The 20,960-nt window shown below is 35.4% G+C and overlaps 1 protein-coding gene across 1 annotated transcript; it reads right to left on the bottom strand.

Moving 5' to 3' along the window:
- Nucleotides 1–209: 209 nt before the first annotated feature.
- Nucleotides 210–20,715, bottom strand: ano9b (anoctamin 9b). Its single transcript, XM_056461628.1, has 24 exons — nt 20,517–20,715; nt 16,880–16,936; nt 16,420–16,551; nt 16,186–16,331; nt 16,057–16,106; nt 14,559–14,617; nt 14,384–14,469; nt 14,160–14,294; nt 13,944–14,037; nt 11,844–11,904; nt 11,671–11,753; nt 11,480–11,584; nt 10,920–11,084; nt 10,787–10,823; nt 10,568–10,679; nt 10,423–10,480; nt 7,745–7,842; nt 7,394–7,590; nt 5,791–5,943; nt 5,548–5,695; nt 4,658–4,774; nt 4,468–4,561; nt 2,994–3,106; nt 210–1,926 (listed from the first exon to the last, which is right to left on the bottom strand). Exons 1-24 carry the CDS (start codon nt 20,538–20,540, stop codon nt 1,884–1,886), a joined length of 2,367 nt encoding a protein of 788 aa, XP_056317603.1. The 5' UTR covers nt 20,541–20,715; the 3' UTR covers nt 210–1,883.
- Between the last annotated feature and the right edge of the window lie 245 nt (nt 20,716–20,960).

The following is a 20,960-nucleotide window of genomic DNA, read 5'->3' as shown; positions in this document are numbered from 1 at the left end:
TTATCTTAAGCAGATGGCAATAAAACAAGTTTTGCTCCAACTTCCTTCAGATTACCTGCCTGGAAGTTTCTAGTATAACTACAAAGAGCTTGATTAGCGGGGTCAGATGTGTTTAATTGGGGTTGGAACTAAAATATGCAGGACACCGGCCCTCCAGGACAGAGTTTGGGCACCCCTGGGATAAAACAAAGCACATCATCCAAAAGGAATCTCCTTGGGAAACAGAAATTTTAATTCTTGTCTGAAGGAGTAAATGCTGACACCTTATGGAGGAAAAGAGGGTTGACAGCTTTTTCGACTTCACCTTCAACATTAATTTCACCCCATTACTTCATTGCGGTAAACACGATTATTTTACTGTACATAAAGATGACCATATAAAAAATACAGTATAAAAACGATACATAAATTCTGTTTCAAATATTTCCAAAGTGCTGTTTAAAATGAGAGATTTGAATACATTTCTAAACATATCAGTTTCAGTACGGCATCACGGTGGCAGGGTGGGTAGTACAATCGCCTCAGAGTGAGAAGGCCTCTGGTTTGTGCCTCGGCTGGGTCAGTTGGCGTTTCTGTGTGAAGTTTGCATGTTCTTCCCGTGTGCGCGTGGGTTTCCCCCGGCTGCTCCGGATTCCCCCACAAGTCCAAACACATGTGTTATAAGTAAATTTGGTAAGCTAAATTGTCGGTAGTGTATGAGTGTGTATGGATGTTTTCCATGGGTTGCAGCTGGAAGGGCATCCGCTGCATAAAAAACAAATGCTGGATAAGTTGACGGTTCATCCCGCTGTGGTGACCCCAGATTAATAAAGAGACTAAGCCGAAAAGAAAATGAATGAATGAATAGTTTCAATAGGCAAGTTCTAATAACTAACTCCTTTTGTCTTTGGCATGATGACAGTACATACAATTTATGAAGCATTTCTGGAAGATACTAGTACTAGATACTAGTATTCAGCTTAAAGTGCAATTTAAAGGCTTAACTAGCTTAATTATACTAGGCAAGTCATTGGACAAACAGTGATTTGTTCAGAAGCCAATCCAAAAAACTATTCTCAAGGGGGCTATTAATATTGACCGTAGACAAAATTAAAAACTGCTTTAATTCCAGCCAAACTAAAAGAAATAAGACTTTCTAAAGAAGTAAAAACATATGCTAGCAAATGATGTAAAATATGCCCTTACTTGGTTAAACATCACTTGGGAAATATTAGAAAAAGCAATAACATTTTGACAGGAGGACTAATAATTTAGTCTTCAACTGTATATGATGAAAAAGTGGTTCAGAAAAGACATTGTAGAGCAAAAATACACACTAGCATCATTTCCCATGTGTTTTTTCTGTTACATTCAAGTCTATGCATTCAAGCTTGGTTTTCACTGTACAGCCAACACAAGGCTTGAAGCCTTCTCTAACTTTAAGAAAAAGTAAACAATGAAATACATAAATATATAAATCACATGGCAAACATGAATCATTAAAACATTAAGCAACAAAAATACTAAATTCTTTGTCTTACGAGAACACAAACTACATACAACAATAGGCGCCTGATTTTGCATTTTCACAGTTTTTGTAATTCCTCAGAAATAGAACCGTTTATAATCGCAGCCAAAAATGTATAGTGTGTCCTCTGAAGCTGAACAATATTCATCCACCTGAGGTAAAACTGTAAACTGCATAGAGAGAAAAGCTCCAGTAAGATTGTGCTGGCTGTCTCTGAAAGCCGTGAAGTGAGGGGAAAATCCCACACACTGATGCAGATGAGATCATGATCTCAGTCAAACACACAAATCATTCTTGTGTCAAGTGTCTCTCGCTGCACACGGAAGTCAGAAAGTCAAATCAAAGCTATTAAATCTCTAGTTTGTACCTTCATTGTTTACACCTCAGTGGATCTGGTGTCATAGAATTCACTCGCTTCCCTGTTAGAGACGGAGATACAAGAGGAGTAAATTAATTAGATGGCGAGGGTTTGCTAAAGGGACAGTTTACACACACAAAAAAAATGTACAACTCACCGTGGTGTATAAAATTTCAATATAATTATAATATTTTAAGTAAATTAAATAAATAAATACAAACAATAGCCCCTCCTTGAACTTGTTCATGTATTGGCTATCTCTCTGATGGGTTTGTTAAGTTTTTTTCAGCCTAATAATGGCTTGCTTGACTGATAGATTGACTGACTGATAGACAGCTCTTTGCAGTAGAGGTGCACAATACATAAAAAAGAATAAACTCTGAGATGTATATTTATTGAAATATATCTGATTATCATTACACATTTAGTCTAATTTCTTCATTTTATTAGATGCTGTACTGCACTAATTTCCGCCATTTATTCAGCTGAATTATGTTCATTTACATTGTAAAAAACGTAAAAAAATACATTTTAGGAATGTTATATGCAAGTTATTTAAAATGAACCTCCGCTAAAGTGTTCTGGAAACATTATTTTGAGTAAATAATTTATTACAATTTGGGCTGTTCTTCCCCAGACCCTGGCCTGAGCATTTGAAATATACAGGGGCCATTCTATATAGATGACTTGTCATATCCGGGGCAGCAGTCTTAGGAGAGAACTCCAGACTTCCCTCTCCCTGGACACTTCCTCCAGCTCCTCCGGGGGGATCCCGAAGCGTTCCCAGGCCAGCTGAGAGACATAGTCCCTCCAGTGTGTCCTGGGTCTTCCCCGAGGCCTCCTCATGGTGGGACATGCCTGGAACACCTCCCTAGGTAGGCGTCCTGGACGCATCCGAAACAGACGCCCGAGCCACCTCAGCTGACTTCTCTTGATGTAGAGGAGCAGCAGCTCTACTCTGAGCTCTTCACCACTATCTATATTTAAACTTATTGCTAATTAATATTCACTATAATTGATATTATTGATGGGCACAAAAGTGAAAGTACACAAGAGTGAATAAATGGACTTAACAAATTTTTCAGCGCACTGTCCATTTAAGGGTTAGAATTAGAATAAAATACTTACATAAATTCCTTTTTCAGTCTTCTTAGTTTGTCATCTAGCCTGTGGTTTTTCACTCTGTTAGGATTGTCAGGTATGAACCAGGCTGCGATAAATTTGCATATAACCACCACATGCTGAGCCGAAAAACAAACACAAAAAAAAAAAACACAGATGATATTTAACGAAATATGTAACACTTTAAAATACACACACACACACACACACACACACACACACACACACACACACACACACACACACACACACACACACACACACACACACACACACACACACACACACACACACACACACACACACACACACACACGAAGTCATTATTAGCATTTAAAAAGTTAATAATTAGAATTATCAGACCCCCTTTAATTTTTTTTCTTTTTTTATTATTTCCCAAATGATGTTTAACAGACCAAGGACATTTTCACAGTAAGTCTGATAATATTTTTTCTTCTGGAGAAAGGCTTGTTTGTTTTATTTTGGCTAGAATAAAAGCAGTTTTAAATTTTTTAAACACCATTTTAAGGACAAAATTATTAGCCCCTTTAAGCTTTATATATTTTTCGATAGTCTACAGAACAAACCATCATTATACAATAACTTGCCTAATTACCCTAATCTGCCTAGCTAACTTAATTAAGCCTTTATATGTCACTAAGCTGTATAGAAGTGTCTTGAAAAATATCTAGTCAAATATTATGTACTGTCATCATGGCAAAGATAAAATAAATCAGTTATTAGAAATGAGTTATTAAAACTATTATGTTTAGAAATGTGTTGAAATAATAATCTCTCCGTTAAACAGAAATTGGGGAAGAAAATAAACAGGGGCTAATAATTCAGGGGGGTTAATAATTCTGACATCAACTGTGTATATTATTTATATATATATATATATATATATATATATATATATATATATATATATATATATATATATATATATATATATATATATATATATATATACACATATACATACATACAGTTACAGTTGTATATATAGACACACAAAGTCAGAATTATTAGCGCCCCCTTTAAATTTTTTTTATTTATTTATTTTTTCCCAAATGATGTTTAACAGAGCAAGGGCATTTTCACAGTATGTCTAATAATATTTTTTCTTCTGTAAAAAGTCTTATTTGTTTTATTTTGGCTAGAATAAAAGCAGTTTTACATTTTTTAATAAACATTTTAAGGTCAAAATTATTAGCCCCTTTAAGCTATATATTTTTTTTCAATAGTCTACAGAACAAACCATGGTTATTTAATTACTTGCCTAATTACCCTAACCTGCCTAGTTAACCTAATATAGCCTTTAAATGTCACTTTTCAAGACACAAGCTGTAAAAATATCTAGTAAAATATTATTTACTGTCATCATGGCAAAGATAAAATAAAGAGAGAAAGAGAGAGAGCGAGAGAGAGAGAGAGAGAAAGAGAGTTAAAGAGAAGCTACATAGGTCTAATACTGTACCTCAAACAAAATAACAAAAGCAAAGCGAAGTGCCAGAATGAACCAAAACTGAGAGGTGAGACTCTGGTCTTCATTACTGCGGTAGTCTTTGTAACTGTACAACACACGTTCAGATCATCAACCAATCAAATTCATCTGTACTATAAAAAAAGATACATTCTATATTTGTTTTTAGAATAAAAGTTGTCACCTGCATTGCGTAACATTATGTCCACCCTCCGTCATCAATTCCTGAAAGTCCTTTTTCACATTCAAATTGGCCATGAACGCTGTTGCCAGAGTGTTGTTGATATAACCTGTCATACAGCTACCAGACAAAACAAATCCACTAGTTACATCAGTAATCTAACATCATCAATGCTTAAAAATAAATACATTTTTAGATTTGACATTTAATCAGTATTGTAGAGTTACGATAAATACAGCTTATGTGAACAACTCTATCCAACTCTATCAACCTTTTCACCACAATCTTTTCACTAAAATAGCAGAGCCCTTTCTAGGTTTGTTTTGTGTAGGCTTGTATTTTACAGTACTGTACAAATACTCAAAATGTCTCTGGTAAATCAAATATAACTGTTTGAAAACAAAGTCACACAAGTGCCAATTTCACATCGGTCACATCCATAACGGAGCTTTTTCCTCACAAATGCAAAAAAAAAAAGTCAAATAAAATAAATATTTTTTTTGTTTTTTGTTCTATATAGAGCCAACTCTTCTCCTTTTTATTGACATTGATTCTTTTGGCTTTAATTCACAGAATTCTACAAAGTATGTTGTATATTGTGTAAACATACTTTTTCGGTCGCATTTGGTCCATAAAGCGTGTTTATTCACCTCATTTAAAACATAAAATATATAATTTTTTAAATATTTAAATTATAAAAATGTTTACAGATTAATATTTTTCTCATGGCATAACTCTGTGGTTAGTTGTTTTGGAAAATATAAACAGAGGCTTCAATATTAACATATTCTTTCTATATGAATTTATGTTTTGAGATTTTACAGCAAATGTCACATCCATCACGCTGGCATTGCTCATATGCTTTGATGGTTTATCACTCTTTGGATACTTACTCCACGCCATTACTATTGCTGACAGCACAAGGTCCATAACGGTAACGATAAGCCAGACGGGGTATGAAGTCAGAGGAAATCCCTATCACTAGTCCATTAGCAATGACAGCCATCACCCCAACAACCTCTAATATTTTATTCCAGACACCTGCCAGACAAAACACACAGCGGATGATGTATGATGTTTACACATTAGGTTTACTTCACCGTGAACTTCACAGTGCGCATGGAACAGCTACTCACCAATGTCATTTGTTTTTTTGGGCACTAGGCGGCGCTCCAGGCTGACCATCTTGATGGCGTCCAGTCTGATCTCAAATATGTTATTAATAAGAGCCAATAAAGGAGCCAGAGGGAACGCGGCCACAAAGATGGTGGTGAAACTAAACTGAAGAACTGACGACACACAAAAAACAGCAGATGATGTTAATGCAGGGCAACATTAGATAAACCAATCAATTGTCAAAATAACTCCTCAGACATTTTATTACATACACCGGTTCACCTGGTCATTAACGCAAATATCCGCGTCACGAGCCACATAGATAGTAAGTTGTAAGGCAGCAACTTAATGCATTATGCATTTTGACATGTTCAAGATACATTACTGTAAACCCCAAACTACTGTCTGGCTTGAAAATAGTTTAAATTATGAAATCTACAAAATTAGGAGGCTGAATCTTCAGTTACAGTCTAAAAAAAAAATGTATTGACACATGGAGTTAATGACTATATTCTTCCATTAAGACCAGAGACTTAGGAGTCTTTACTTGTAAAAGCATTTATTTTGATATCAGTTGTCATATGGATACTAGTGCAAATGTCTATTCTTGATATCAACAATTGAATTGTTACTAGTAAAAATGTCAATCCGGATATCAAGAACTTAATATCACAGGTTCAAATGTTAATTCTTGATATCTGCAATTATATTTCAACATGTTACATTTGTTATTTCTGATATCTAAAAATGTATTTCTGATATCAACAATTAGGGAAGTAATTCATGATATCTAAAATTACTAATTTCACTAGTAACAATTACATTCATGATATCAGAAATTAACATTGTCACTAGTGACAAACTAATTGTTGATATCAATAATGAACATCTTTACTAGTTGAAAAGTATTTCTTGATATCAACAATGTGATTCCTGATTTCAACAATTACATTTTTCATATCAACAATTAAATTAATGATATCAAGAGTTTTATTTTAACTAGTAAGAAATCAATTCTTGATATCAACAATTAAATTTGAATGGCAGCATATGGTGACATTTAATTAGTGAAAATTCATATCATAAACGCAATTGTTGACATCAAGAATTTTAATTGTTGATATCAACAATTACATTTCTGATATCAAAAAACAATTAAATTTTTGATATCAAGAACTGAATTGTTGATATCAAGAATACATATCCCGAGAATGAATAAAAGTCAAATCGGCTTGCCATAGGTTAGAACAGACTTTAAATGTTGCTACTCAACATATTGTTAAAGAATTGTCTCTATTTCATTATAACATATTAAAGTAACAAATAAATTCATATATTTTCATAAATGTAAAATAGATGTTATTTCAGAGGGTTATTTTAACATGAACCTTTTTATCAAGTTAAGAAACTCACATTACTCCATCAAATTAAATAACAAAGAGAAATATCATCAGACAAGTCATTGCCTCTCTCCTGTCACTTTTGAGAGAAACGGAACTGGATTAACAAATGTGAGGTGTCCCAATAAAGTGTCTGATGAGGGTATAACAAAAATACATTTCAAGTAAACTATGAAACTAGCGCTATGAAGATGCACTATGTAATGACAAGAGAGATACAAACCCATTTCCAAAAACTCATTAAACAAGGAGAAAGCATTGACATCTGTCAGGTCGTAGTTTGTCATCCAATCACGAAGCTTGCAGAGGTCACATTGCTCAATGTTTCCATCCGTTTCTCGACATGCCTTTCGGTAACAGTTACCGCACTTCCTGCTTTTTTTCTTAGTTTTTGTGCGCTTAAAAAACAGCTTCACCCAGCTACAGAGAAACAACAGAAGAAGATAATCAAATTTTGAGTGAGAAACCCAAGTAGAACTGGCGATTTTGATCAGGTAAAATATAAAATTATATAATAAACAGTAAAAACTGAATGTTTTTTTAAAGCATTAGTGCAATTTTTGACAACACTTACGGCACTGTGAACTCGAATATGTTGTTTATAGTTTGTTTGAGCACCAGAATAACAGCCATCTGGATGAAGAGATCTGTAAGGCATCCGCTTGGATGACACTAAATTAGAAAGAGAGAGAGATAAAAGATCTGATTCACACTTTGGCTACGAGAATCTGCTAAACGCATTCATGTAAATTACCGAATATTTCAGTGTTTAGTATGTTTCTGGCTTGCAAGATGTTTGGCTAAAATGTATTTAACCCTAACACAATGTCCTAATCACACGCAATGCGCAACAAAAGGTCCATGTTAAAGGTTCAAGACATCCTGGAGTACTTTTTTTTTTTTTTTTTTTTTTTTTTTACAGATTTGTGTGTTGAGCATGAGTTAAGACAACCTGTCAGCTTTAATTGTGGGGAAAACTGAATATTTTTTAGCTTTTGTCAGCTAATTTCATCTTCCAGGTTTACAATAATTTTTGGGGCAGGATCAAAATCTGTGATGTAGCGCGAATCTGCTAGTGAAGTGGTGACGCATTGGTTTCTCATTATTATTGAGAATTGAGAATTTTCTTATCCTATGAGAAGACACTGCTTCTTAATTTTTCATGAGAGTAGGTGCTTTCAGAAAAAGCAAGGAAGACCTGCTAAGGTGTGACCCAATGAATGGGTGAGACAGCGTTTGCACAACAAGGGTCGTATATGTGTTTGTTTCCTTGATCCACAGGGTTTGTTGCATGTTTTTCCCCACAATTCTGTCAGGGCTGATACAGCAAAGCTGTTGGTTTACAGCAAGCATTTCTGTCGGGAGAGCAGTACGAGAATTGTAGAATGGCGGACCTTGTCTTTTATCGGTTGAGCTCGTTACCATTCAGACACATCGCATATCTCCATGCTACTGTGTTTGCCTATGTTTAAAATCCTCTGGATTACCGGCAGGGCTAATGGTTGAAATAGACAGGGAAAGAGACCTGCTGCACTGCTCCACTGTCTCCATTCAGACCCGGGGATTGAGTCCTCCTCATTTATAGTGTTTATATAAACACGATTTTCTTTATGACGATATAACTAATTGTGGTTGTGTATATGAAATTATCAATAACAAATGTAGCAAGGTTTTAAATTACTTACTGTTTATTTCTTTGCAATTCAACTTCGTTAACTATAAAATCATGCGTCTCCATATGGTTTGTATCTCATTTTGTGAGCCAACTGTTTTTCTCCCCTCTTTTCCCCCTGCTCTGCTGGCCACGCCCACTCCTCCCTCTGCTTGCAAAGCTCCACGCCCATCTTGGAGCATTTTTTTTTTTAATTCTGAAGTAGACTTGAACCAAAAGAGGGGGGGGGGGGGGTTCATGGCCCTTTAAAGGGAGTTTTTTTCGTTCTAACCATTGGCAATGCATGAAATTTTGATTTTCGAAGTGGTATTTTAGAAATTTCCATGATGTGATGGCAGAACAACAGCATATAGTACTATGACAAAGACCATCTCAGCTAGAGATTATGTGCTTTATTCAGTGTTAAATGCTCCCACTGAGAGTTTAAATACAATTTAAGGTGACATTTATTGCCATATTGAACGCAGCAGCATTTAGTTTACCTCAGATCTTGAAAATAAAACATCTAGCAGACGGTTTGAAATCGAAAGTTAGAACTGTGACTCGGTAGCCTATTAATAATGTTAATATGTATTAATTAGATGAAAAGCCTTTAACATTTTTTTTAGGAGAGCAGTGGTTGGTATTTAAATGTTTCCGTCATGTCGCATCGCTTTTGGTTGACAGCCAAATTGCTTGTTCCTGGAATCTTGATGCATCACATGTTGTTAGTTGTAACTGGTAAAATGTGTCTTTTTATTTCTTAAATATTCAATGCAGAAGACATTTACCACAGCTATATGTCAGGTTGGCAATGTCAAGATTCACCAGCCTCAATCTGTGAATGAAGGCTTTATTCTCACACGTGAATTTACAATCAATTGGCCTGAACCCTATGGAGTGTTTTCAAATGTGGTGAAGTAGACTTTAGACAGTGCTTCTCCTAAGTGTCAGATAGTGACCTTGTTTAGCTGTAATTATGGTGTGTATTTGACAATGTACTTGGAATTTTTTTGACAACATTACATGATTTTCAAGTTTACATCCATCAAAAGTTGCAATTATTTTTGGCCAAGATTTTGTATTCATAATTTCGACTCAACTATCTGAAGGATCCGCTGTCTACTTCACCGTATCTGAAAAAAACTTGTAAAGGGGTTCAGCTGGGCTAATTTGTGAATTCATGCCTGGAAATGAAGATCATTCACAATCTGAACAGATGAATATGGGTTTTGAAATGGTCTTTTGACGTGGTTGCTTAAAAAATAAAAAGATACACCAAGCATCAAGAATTCCTGTCAAACATAATCCACCAAATTAGCTCTATCACTGTCTCTCCACTCCACCTATAGCTGGTGTGATGAGCACACTGGTGCTGTTGTCCTGTGGCTGTCAACGCATCATCCGAGTGGAGTGGTGGTGTGGAGAGAACCCCCTCATGATTGTGAAGCACTTTGGGTGTATGGCCATACACAATAAATGCGCTACATATAAATACACATTACTTATTTCCACATTAACCACTGCAGTTTAAATCTAATAATAGACTGTTAGGTATTTACAACTTTTAAAATACAAATCAACCGCAAAATAACGCATACCTCTTCTAGTCTCCATTCGCCAGCAATTCGAACATAGTTTCCAGGATAGCCATTGATCCTGAGAACAGCACAAATAGACATTTTTAATAGCCTGTTATTAGAGTAAATGAATCAAAAAAGCACATTCACATACATAAAGAATTACCTTCCCAGAAAGAACGCCACATAAAACAGTGACGAGAAGAGAGTGAAGAACTGAAATGAGAACATCTTCACTGTGAAGCTCCTCTCGGTGGCTGCAAAAGAGCGTGTCTCCTCTGCAATTGAGCAATAATGGCATTTACCACGTTACATTAGTACAATACATCGAGTATTTGGGCAATTTATTGAAGTTAGTGATTTCAATTTTATACTTGATACCCACCAATCTCACACAGTTTGAAAGCCACAAATTTGTTGACCTGAGAAGCGATAAATTGATTATTGTGTTACAGAAAAATACCAATGTTCTTTAAGAAGTTTTATTTGTATTAGGCAGTTTGTCTGTCAGTACCTACCCGAGTCATAACCTGAATGGTAATGTAGTGCAGCACTGCGCCGATTAACATGGCTATTGTGGTGGCATGTTCACGGAGAAGGTACCACTGGCTTCGTGAAAACAATATTGAAGCTAAAACACGGCAGATCACCAGAGCTTGGGTCAGACCGATGATCACCACCAGCTGAAAACAATGATGGGAAATAATATTATGAATGTTGTCAGACCTTTATAGAAAAAACATAATAAGAAACTGAAGATTCAAGTGGTCTTTTTTAGTGTCTGAAGACACAAATTTGTGTAATGACATGGGCAAAACCTAGATATTAAAATTCTGATGTGGTTTACAAAGACATGCCCTGTGTCCCCTTAATTTTAAACTGTCTTTTAAAAAAAAGTCATACCTAATGTTGCCTTTTCACATTCAAAAATTGCCACAGGATTCTGGTGTTAAGGGTAGGATTAGCGTAAGCCATTGTAAAAAGCAGTTTTTAGAGTATAAATTCAATTACGCCAATGGAGAGTCCTCATAAACCAACAAAATGTGTGTGCGTCTGTGTGTAAAAAAACAGTTCTTACCACTAGTGTGACCAAAAGGAGCACCAAGGTGCTGCGCAGGTAAGAATGTCTGTACTCTTTAGGCTTACACTGAGGGTTATTGACAATCTCCAAAATCAATTCTTCCTGTTGGCAGACAAAGTCATTCGGCTCCATCAGAAGATTCACATTAAACACGGCATAATAATAATGTAAAGAATGTATGATTATACCTCATCCTCGCACCAGTCAAACACATTCCACTTTGACACATACAGAGATCGATGTCTCTTCCACACCTCAAAAAACAGGGTTGCTAGTCAAACAACAAGACAGCACTTTAGCATCAATGTCATTTAGCACACAAAAATAGGTTTTGCTTAAGCTCAAGTGGAAAAAAGCTTACCCCATACTGCCATGAACATCGCAAAAGCCACTGTGCCTTCATTGTCAAATAGTTGGCTCACCTGTTTGTAAACATTCACAGAGTTAAGACAAATTATAAGAACACAACACACAAGCACATACATATAATAAACTAACATGAACAAACAATGAACATCACATTTATTACAGTATTTGGTTATGTTAGTTACCACTATAGTTGGTGAAAATACAGTTGTTCATTGTTAGCTCATGTTAACTCAGTGCATCTACTAATGTTGACAAGCATGAATTTGGATGTTAATAATGCATTAATAAATGTTGAACTATGATTAATAAATGCCGTACAAGCATTGTTCATAATTAGTTCATGTTAGTGAATGCATTAACTGATGAAAACTTATTATAAAGTGCGACCCATATAATAAAGTGCCATTCCTTCCTTGTTTACTTCAAATAAAGACTATCATTACAAACTTTGGGGTCAGCAAGATTTCCTTTTGAAATAAATGATTAACTGTCATTCAAAAATAAAACATTCCACTGATCATAAGTGTGTGTAAAGATGTCTGTAATTTTTCACAAATGATTATATCTCAAATAAATGCTGTTCTTTTTCATTTCAAATGTGGATTCATCCAAATATCCACAAAAATATATAGCAGGGCAGCTGTTCTAAACTGAGAATAATCAGAAGTTGATCATTCTTGATCATACAAAAAGCTTGCTAAAATTATTTCTATGTGACTCTGATGATTGGACTTAAAATACAGAAAATTCTGATTATAACCACAGGACTAAATTACACTTTAAAATATATTCATAATACATACAATTTTATAATATTTCGAGTTTTTAGTTCAGGGGTGCCCAAACTCGGTCTTGGAGGGCCAGTGTCCTGTAGATTTTAGCTCCAACTTGCCTCAAGACACCTGCACTGATGTTTCTAGAAAGCCTGTTAAGAGCTTGATTAGTTAGCCCCACTGTGTTGATTGGGTTGAAACTAAACTTTGCAGGACACTGACCATCCAGGACTATCCTACTGACCCCAAACTTTTGATTGGTAGTATGCAATATACTGTATAACAGAGTTTAATGCCATATCAACTTCTATGACTATGTCATGGCAAAAAAAAAAAAAAAAAAAAAAAGTTGACCACATTTTATAATTAACACTTTTCTATAATTATAAAAATAATCTAAACATTTTAAGTCATCAACAGCCATAAACACACAAGATAAAAAATAAATAAATAAATAATAAGAATAATAGAAGAAGTTTTTGAGGTTTACTTTTGATGAAAAATGTAAAATTTCAGAAGGATTCGCATTTAAAAATATTTCATTTAAAGTCTCTCCAGATAAAATTATTGTCTGATAACATTAAAAATAGGGCACTCCACAAGAACATGTTTAACAGTTTGGTTTCTGTTGCAATATTGTCATTTTGGGAGTTCTTCTCCTTTGAGTAACTGTTCATGTGTGAGTCTTGTGTGCGCGATACAGCATTTTCTGTAAACACTCTCATCAAAAAAAAAAAAAAAAAGGATTTTGTTCCTATTTCAGGTTGGATTTCAAAATGTTTAGAGCACTGATGATATTCTGCTTGCCATTTGTTAAAAATGTAACCTTTTATTAGTGGCTTTAAATCTGAAGGTGGGATTTTGCACTCTTTCCTGTTACAGTTGCTTTGACAGCTTTGTCAGCTTGTTCATTTCATGTTCAAGTCCAGGGAAATGTGCATGTCCTGGGATCCAGCAGAAAACTATATTATAAAACTTACTCTGTAGTTTATTCAGGTTGATAAAATGAAAAAATTGAGCTTTAATCTGGAATACAAATGCCATAGTGTAATTGACTCATTACTACTGCTGCAGAAGTATAACTGCCCTTTTTTGATCCATCTGTATATATAGAATTATGAATAGGATACAAATTCTTTGCTTCAGCCACTTCTTGTAGATATCTATGTGGAAACGTATCAGTCTTCTTATGCTTGCTCAGATCCAGATTTACATCCAACTTATTTAACCTCCATGGTGGGACCGGGCTGATGAGAGTCTGGTGGATTACTATATAACATCTAGAATTATCAGTTACAATAAGATGTTTATTGACTGACCTTGGCGTATATACATGTGTCAGACAGGTTCCACGCCTTGCACCTTTTGTCACATCTTGGACACATGATGATGTCAGAGTCACATACTTCATGACTGTAACGGCATCACAAATTAGATATAATAGGGTAAATTAGAAACAAATTAGTCTGCAATCTGCAACAGATCTGTCATTCGTAGTTTTCTATATCTCAATACTACAGTCTAAATATACTCACATGAGTGGGCTGGTGTTGAAGAAGGCAAGGCCGTACAGGAACACAACTGTACCAATTACAGCTGCCGGGACGAGCATTCGCGTATACCAGCCCAGCCACAGGTAATACAGTGCCACTTTCTCCCCAAAATAGTCCCTGAAAATGACATATGGAAACAGATAGGGTTTTGAAAAAAACTAAATAAGCAGAATAGATAGAACAAGATAAAACCAGGGAGAACTTACTTTATATCAGTGACAGGCTGTTGAAAAAGCCTAAAAACTGAACGCCAGCTTGCCCACTTCTTCTTAAGCTTTTTCTGCTCTTTTTTCTGACAAGAGAAATCAATGAAATTCAGCAAGACCCAGAGATTGATTGTCTGGCTATGGCTGAATAAGCAGTGATAATAAGGTATTTTACCTCATGCAGACAGAACATGGTCTCAAAAGCACCTTGACACAGCAAATCTTTAAGACCCTCTTGAAGTGCAAAAAAAGCGAACACATTGATGATAATGTTAGTTAGGACAATCCTTTTACAAATATTTCTTGAAAAAAATTTACATGAATATATCTGTATTTAATTCTGAACTTTTTAAAAATGCTTAGGTAAATTGAATCACTTTTAGATTAAATGCATATATAAATGCATATAGATTAAGCATATCTGAGGAAACGCATTTTAAATAGAAATAACAATTCAGAATATTATATTTTGTACTGTGTTTTTGATCAGCTAAATTCAGCTTTAATGCACATAATTATCGTTTCAAAAATTTCATTCATTCATTCATTTTCTGCCACTTTTTCAGGGCCGGGTCGCGGGGGCAGCAGTCTTAGGAGAGAACCCCAGACTTCCCTCCTCCCAGACACTACCTCTAGCTCCTCTGGGGGGATCCCGAGGCGTTCCCAGGCCAGCCGAGAGACATAGTCCCTCCAGCGTGTCCTGTGTCTTCCCCGAGGCCTGCTCCCGGTGGGACATGCCTGGAACACCTCCCACAGATGCCCGAGCCACCTCAATTGACTTCTCTCGATTTGGAGGAGCAACAGCTCTACTCCGGTTCCTCCCTGGTGTCAGAGCTTCTCACACATCTCCATAAGAGTGCGCCCTGGCACCCTTTGAAGAAAACTTATTTCGGCTGCTTGTATCCGAGATCTTGTCCTTTCAAAACTTCAAAAACTTTTTTTGTTTTAATGTTTATTTTTGGCTTTAATGTGATAAAGCATTAGGAAATACAGTTGGAGCGAGGGGGATGTGGGGTGAGGGTGTTTATTGTGAAAGCTCCACAAGCTGAGATTCAAACTCAGGATGCCTGAAGCGTAATGGCTCTACATGTAACCGCTATGTCCTATAGGTAGGGGTCGCTTCATTTTTAAAATTTTTTAGCAGTTCATTTTATCTTCTGGCTGACCAAAGAAATGGACAAATTTGTAGTTCGTCCTCCACAAAAACAACAGAGATTCGCCTTCAGCAGCTAACAGTAATGACCCAAGCATACTGGACCCAGGTGAGGAAGCTCCAAACATTGAGTCGCAGCGCTAGCAATACTGGAAACACGAAATGCAGGAAATACCAAGATAGCTACCTGAACTATAATTTTATTCCTTTTTCTCGAAGCAAAGTGTACCTGACCCAGCCACATGCATTTTTTGTCATGCTTACTGCAAACTTATATGTTGAGGGGGGCCTTACAATATTTTCCTGGGGAAAAGGGGGTCTCAGGCAAAAAAAAAAGGTTGTAAACCACTGCACTAGGTTATCTGCACCAAATTTCTGAAAGATTTTTCAATTTCTTACTGACAGCAGACTTTTAAATGGTACATTTTTATTTTCAGGTTGGAGAAAAAAAAATAACAATGAGATAGAGTCATAACAATGTGAAGGATGAAGTAAAAGTGAAAAAGAAAGTGAATGGTACCTCCTGATCCTATAAACGTATTGTTTAAGATAAAGTGGACAATCCTGATTCTGTAAAACAAAAGGAATGTTTGTAGTAAGGGATGTCATCTATAGCAGATTTCGAAAGCATTTGAGTGAAGATTCTTACCGGGTGCAGAAGGAGACGGATGAATCACAGCTTTCCTCACCACTCCAGTTACAGCCATCGGACACCTTCAGTAAGTACTTGTACTTTGCAAAAATCTCCTCAGGTGCGCGGACACCGAAAAACAACTTTCCGTCATTTTCAACTCTCTGTTGAGCAATGGTAAAACCCTTGAGTAAGACCATCAAATTTAACTAAAAAGGACAAATGAGTGTGTATGGCAGTGACATAACATACAGTCACTCTAATGTTCTTTCGCTTCAGTTCGAGGATAAAGGCATCCTGCTTCTTAAAGAGTTGGTCCTCCATATCCTCCACTTTATCAGCCACCAGGACATAGTCATATAATCGAGGAACAAAGGAGTTATGCTGAATGACACAAAAGCAGAAACAAAAGAAATTGATTGCTAATTTAATTTTTGATCAGATGTTTGGTTTTATTACTGCTGACTCTCTTGCTGGTTTGAGGGATCTTCAGTGTTTGTGTGTGTGACTATCGTGTGTTTTTTTAAAGAGTTTTAGGTCATGCAGGGGCAAGTGCTGATGTGAATGTGTGAAATTATGACCATATTGTGGCTACATATAACATCATCATGTGCTCTGCTTGTGTAATTAGCATGTGCTTGTGTTGAAATGTGACTGTGGTATCTAATTCAGTGGGTCAGCAATTGCACAAAAGTCTGGTCTGTTTTCTTACTTGTGTAGGAAGCAAAGGTTCATTTCCATTGCCTACCTCCTGCAAAGGAAAGCCCTCCTGAAATATAGGAATGACAGAAAAATGTCAAATTACTGTACAAGAGTTTAATGGCCAGGCCAATGCACACTTTCTGAATGCCAAGTACGCATATTGTAACTAAAATACAAATTTCCAATGGCAATTTCTGTGTTGGGGTGTGAACTTTTCAAGGATTTTATCCTATAAGGATGTTTCTTCTTATGAACAATCCTACAATTAATATCAATATTTTACTGATTGTGCTTTTACCTCTGCTGGTTTAGGTCTGGCATAGATAAATCAATATTTATGGCTGATTTATTTAGAAACAAATGAAGTTAGAGGCTGCATTAAATCTATTCTTCTACCTAATTTGAATAAGTAATCAGATTTTTGATAAGCATTTTCAAAATAGTATGAATGTGCTTAGTACGCGTGTAATCAACTATATTTTTCCAACCATGCTGCCAATGTTTGTTTGATCTAATTAATTTAATCATTGACTTTGTGTTGTTCAAACACAAATTAATTCAGAATGACAAACTACAACCAGTGTTGCTCTAAGAAAGACAAATGTTATATTCTGACTACTTTTGTTGGTGAAACAGATAGAAAAAGAAATGTCTAAAGTTAAATGCCACTGATATATTATAGACATCATAGGAAAATCAACCCTTTATCACTATTTACTGACAGAGGGAAACGTCCATTATGCAAAATCAGTTTCTGAAGCCAAAGCTTATCTTAATTAAAAAGCAAATTTTAACTTGTCTTCATGCAAGATACTACATTGACAGCTGGCCACTGTAGCCTGTAATACTTAATGCCTAACCTGCTTTATAAAAACAAACTGACCATATGCTGTACACAGAGTGATCCAAATTTTTTTATACAATTAAGATACAACTGCTATTGTTAAGCTGATTTAAATTATATTTGTACTTTATTTTAATTGAATGAAACAAAAAAGCCTTTTTACTCTCTTCTTCACAGAATCTACAATAATAAAATATATTGTGGTAATAAATGTTCACAATGTTGCAATTATGAGCACTTCAATATATCAGTGATTTATGTCTCTTAACTGCGTATTATTTTCAAAGCATACTTTAACTTTATATCTGTAGGAGCAAATGTTTGACACTGCATGTGTGTGACATTTAATGTAGCTTGGCAAACAAGAGAGCGTTTTAAAGTACAACCGTGTATCTGGGCTTTCTCTAACACAATGTTTGGGTTATGATATGTACTTAATAACAGACAGTTTGTAATAATGTTTCTGTAATTTGAAAAATCAACATGAGGATGAAAAAAAATATTACTAAAAATATTACACTGCTCCATGCACAAAAACATCAGACATTTGCTCACTGACAATCCTCAGAAATACACGAAACCATGGGTTTTTTGTAAATTAAATTGTTATTACTATCTTTTAGAACACTCTTGCCAAATCTACACTGAGATTTATACATAGAAACATGCATAAATAAGCTTTCCACTGATGTGTGTTTTGTTAGAAAGGGACAATATTTCGCTGAGATACTACTATTTATTACTATTTCTGGAATCTAAGGGTTCAAAACAAACTAAATATTGAGAAGATTGTGCTTAAAATGTGTCTATATTAAGTTCTAACCGATTAATAATACTAATCAAAATTTGACTTTTGCTTCATTTACACGAAAATAACTTAATGGTTCACGATCTGTACTTAATATTTTAAAGATTTTTGCCATTTAAGAAAAAGTCTATAATTTTAACCATTACAATGCATTTTTTGCCATTTCCCGAAATTATACCCTTAAGTAGAATTCCAACTTAAGATTGGTTTTGTGGTCCAGGGTCACATAATTGTCAAGAACTTCTGCTAGCATTTCAAGGCTTCCCTTTTCTACATTTCTCTTTCTCTTTGGAAGCAGCCACAACATTTGGTATGACTGCAGGTCAAGACATGTTTTTGGGACATCAAATCAAGTGCGTGCTGAGTATGTGTTGGTGTGTCAGAAAGAGAGAACCACGAACAACACAGATTGTGATTTCTCACCTCTGTCTTACATAATTATTAACTGAAGCCACAGTCATTAAAAAATGCTCATGCTCTGGTCTACAATGACAAAACAGCTGCCTCATAACAAACAACCCGTTTAACAACAACAGAAACATTACTCAAGCAGTTTTTCCCACATTTACGCAATGTGAATACGGTCGTGAACATTTAACTCAAGCAAAACAGTTCTATTAGCAATGAATCAAAAAAGAGTCATCACTTAATAAAGTCTTTATATTATGCAAGATTACATCGATTAGTGAGTTACAACATGAGATGTAAATCAATATTTACAATTAAATGCTCACAGCAAAGCCTCTCTTTTGAATTTTATAGCTGAAATATCTAAACAGCAAGAAGTTCAGGAAAGGTGAGCGTTCCTCAGAACAGGAACTGTTTTTCTAAGAACATTGATCTCACCAAAATAACGCAGTTAAACCTGTCTGAAATAACTACGCTACACTCTCAGATATAAAAGTTCAAAAGCTGCCACTATGGTACAGTAGGTTTTAAAAAGGTACGCTTTTGTGCCCACCAGGAGGCACGCTGAGGGATCCATGGAAATGCTTGGAGAAAAAAAATGTAAAGATATATTTATAATATATAACGAAATAATAATAAATCATATAAATATTGTTTAAGTTATTTTCATTAAATAAAATTTTTTATTAATCATAAAATAATTAATAAAGATTTAATTAGATATAAAACACCTTTTTTCTGATATTTTAGTGGGGTGTTTATGTTGCATATCATAGACAACAATGTTTTTTATGTGTGGTTTTTTGTTTTCTGGGTTTGAGATCTGCACCAGGTCGACAACACAGAAACTGTAAAAAAATGTAAACGTAAAATAAATAAGCATCCCATTTATGTATTTTTTGTAGTTTAAATTGGGCCTCATACAAAGAAACAGACGCCTTTTACATTTTAGGATGGGGGTCTTTGGCATGAAGATGATTGAATATGGAAGTCCCAGGCATTTAAAAAATTGAAGGCCCCTGCCTTTTAAGTTACTTTGGTATATTTATTTCTAAAAGTGTACACATGGTATAACAATCAATTTAAATTATAACACAATTAAATAGTTTATTTGTATCTCATGACACTATAATAATTCACTGAAAACTTGCTTGACAGAAATCTGAATGAAGAATGTAGTTAAGATTTTGATAATTATGGGATTTATGTTGTGGCATAAATTGTCAGTAATATTAACATAGTAATATTAGTAATGGTAAAAGTTCAACAGTGCCATTAGTCTATTTCACTGACTTATTTAGGTTACAGAACCTTTTACATTAAAAAATGTACTCAACTGCCTGTTATACCTTTAAATGGCTAAAGTATACCTTTAACGTGACTGAATTTCATAATTCAGATTAAATCAGCTGTAATTTAACTATTTGAAATACTAACTAAACAGGTTCTCTTCATATCAAGAGCCTCACGTTGCCCAAACACCTCCATAGACCATATCACAGGCCTTGACTTATGCACCTGTGAAACCTGCAAGATACACATGCACACACTTTTACACCGCTCACACATATCATACACACACTGTACCTCATCGTCTCTGAAGTACATCATGGTTAGTTCGATTCCGGCAGATCAGCGTCAGTGTGTCTTCTGTAGTCCTCACATAGCCAGAGACCAGCTCCAACTAACATGAGAAATAAAAACGGGATGTAAACCGAACGAAATCTGTCGACACTTCCGCATATCCCATCTCAAAGTTGAGAGTCGAGCGCGGGTGTGTGTGCTCGTGCCGTTTACCTTTACAGGTGAGAGCGCGCACGTCACCGCTTTGTGTTGAAGGGCGTGACCAAGACTTCCAGCGCACCGATACACATTACGGACCAATACTGATAACACGAGAGCGAAACTCAACACGACAGTTCACCAACTTCTCTGCCAAGTGCCAACTGCCAACTGAAAAAGGTTACACATACATTCACAGAAGACCAAATGTCAGACCAGAGGTGGATTTATTGGGGGCCCTAGGCAACT

Source organism: Danio aesculapii, chromosome 7, assembly GCF_903798145.1.
Source record: "Danio aesculapii chromosome 7, fDanAes4.1, whole genome shotgun sequence".
NCBI classification, from domain to species: domain Eukaryota; kingdom Metazoa; phylum Chordata; class Actinopteri; order Cypriniformes; family Danionidae; genus Danio; species Danio aesculapii.
Note: the sequence above shows the minus strand (reverse complement) of the source record. Positions and strands in the feature narration are given on the sequence as shown.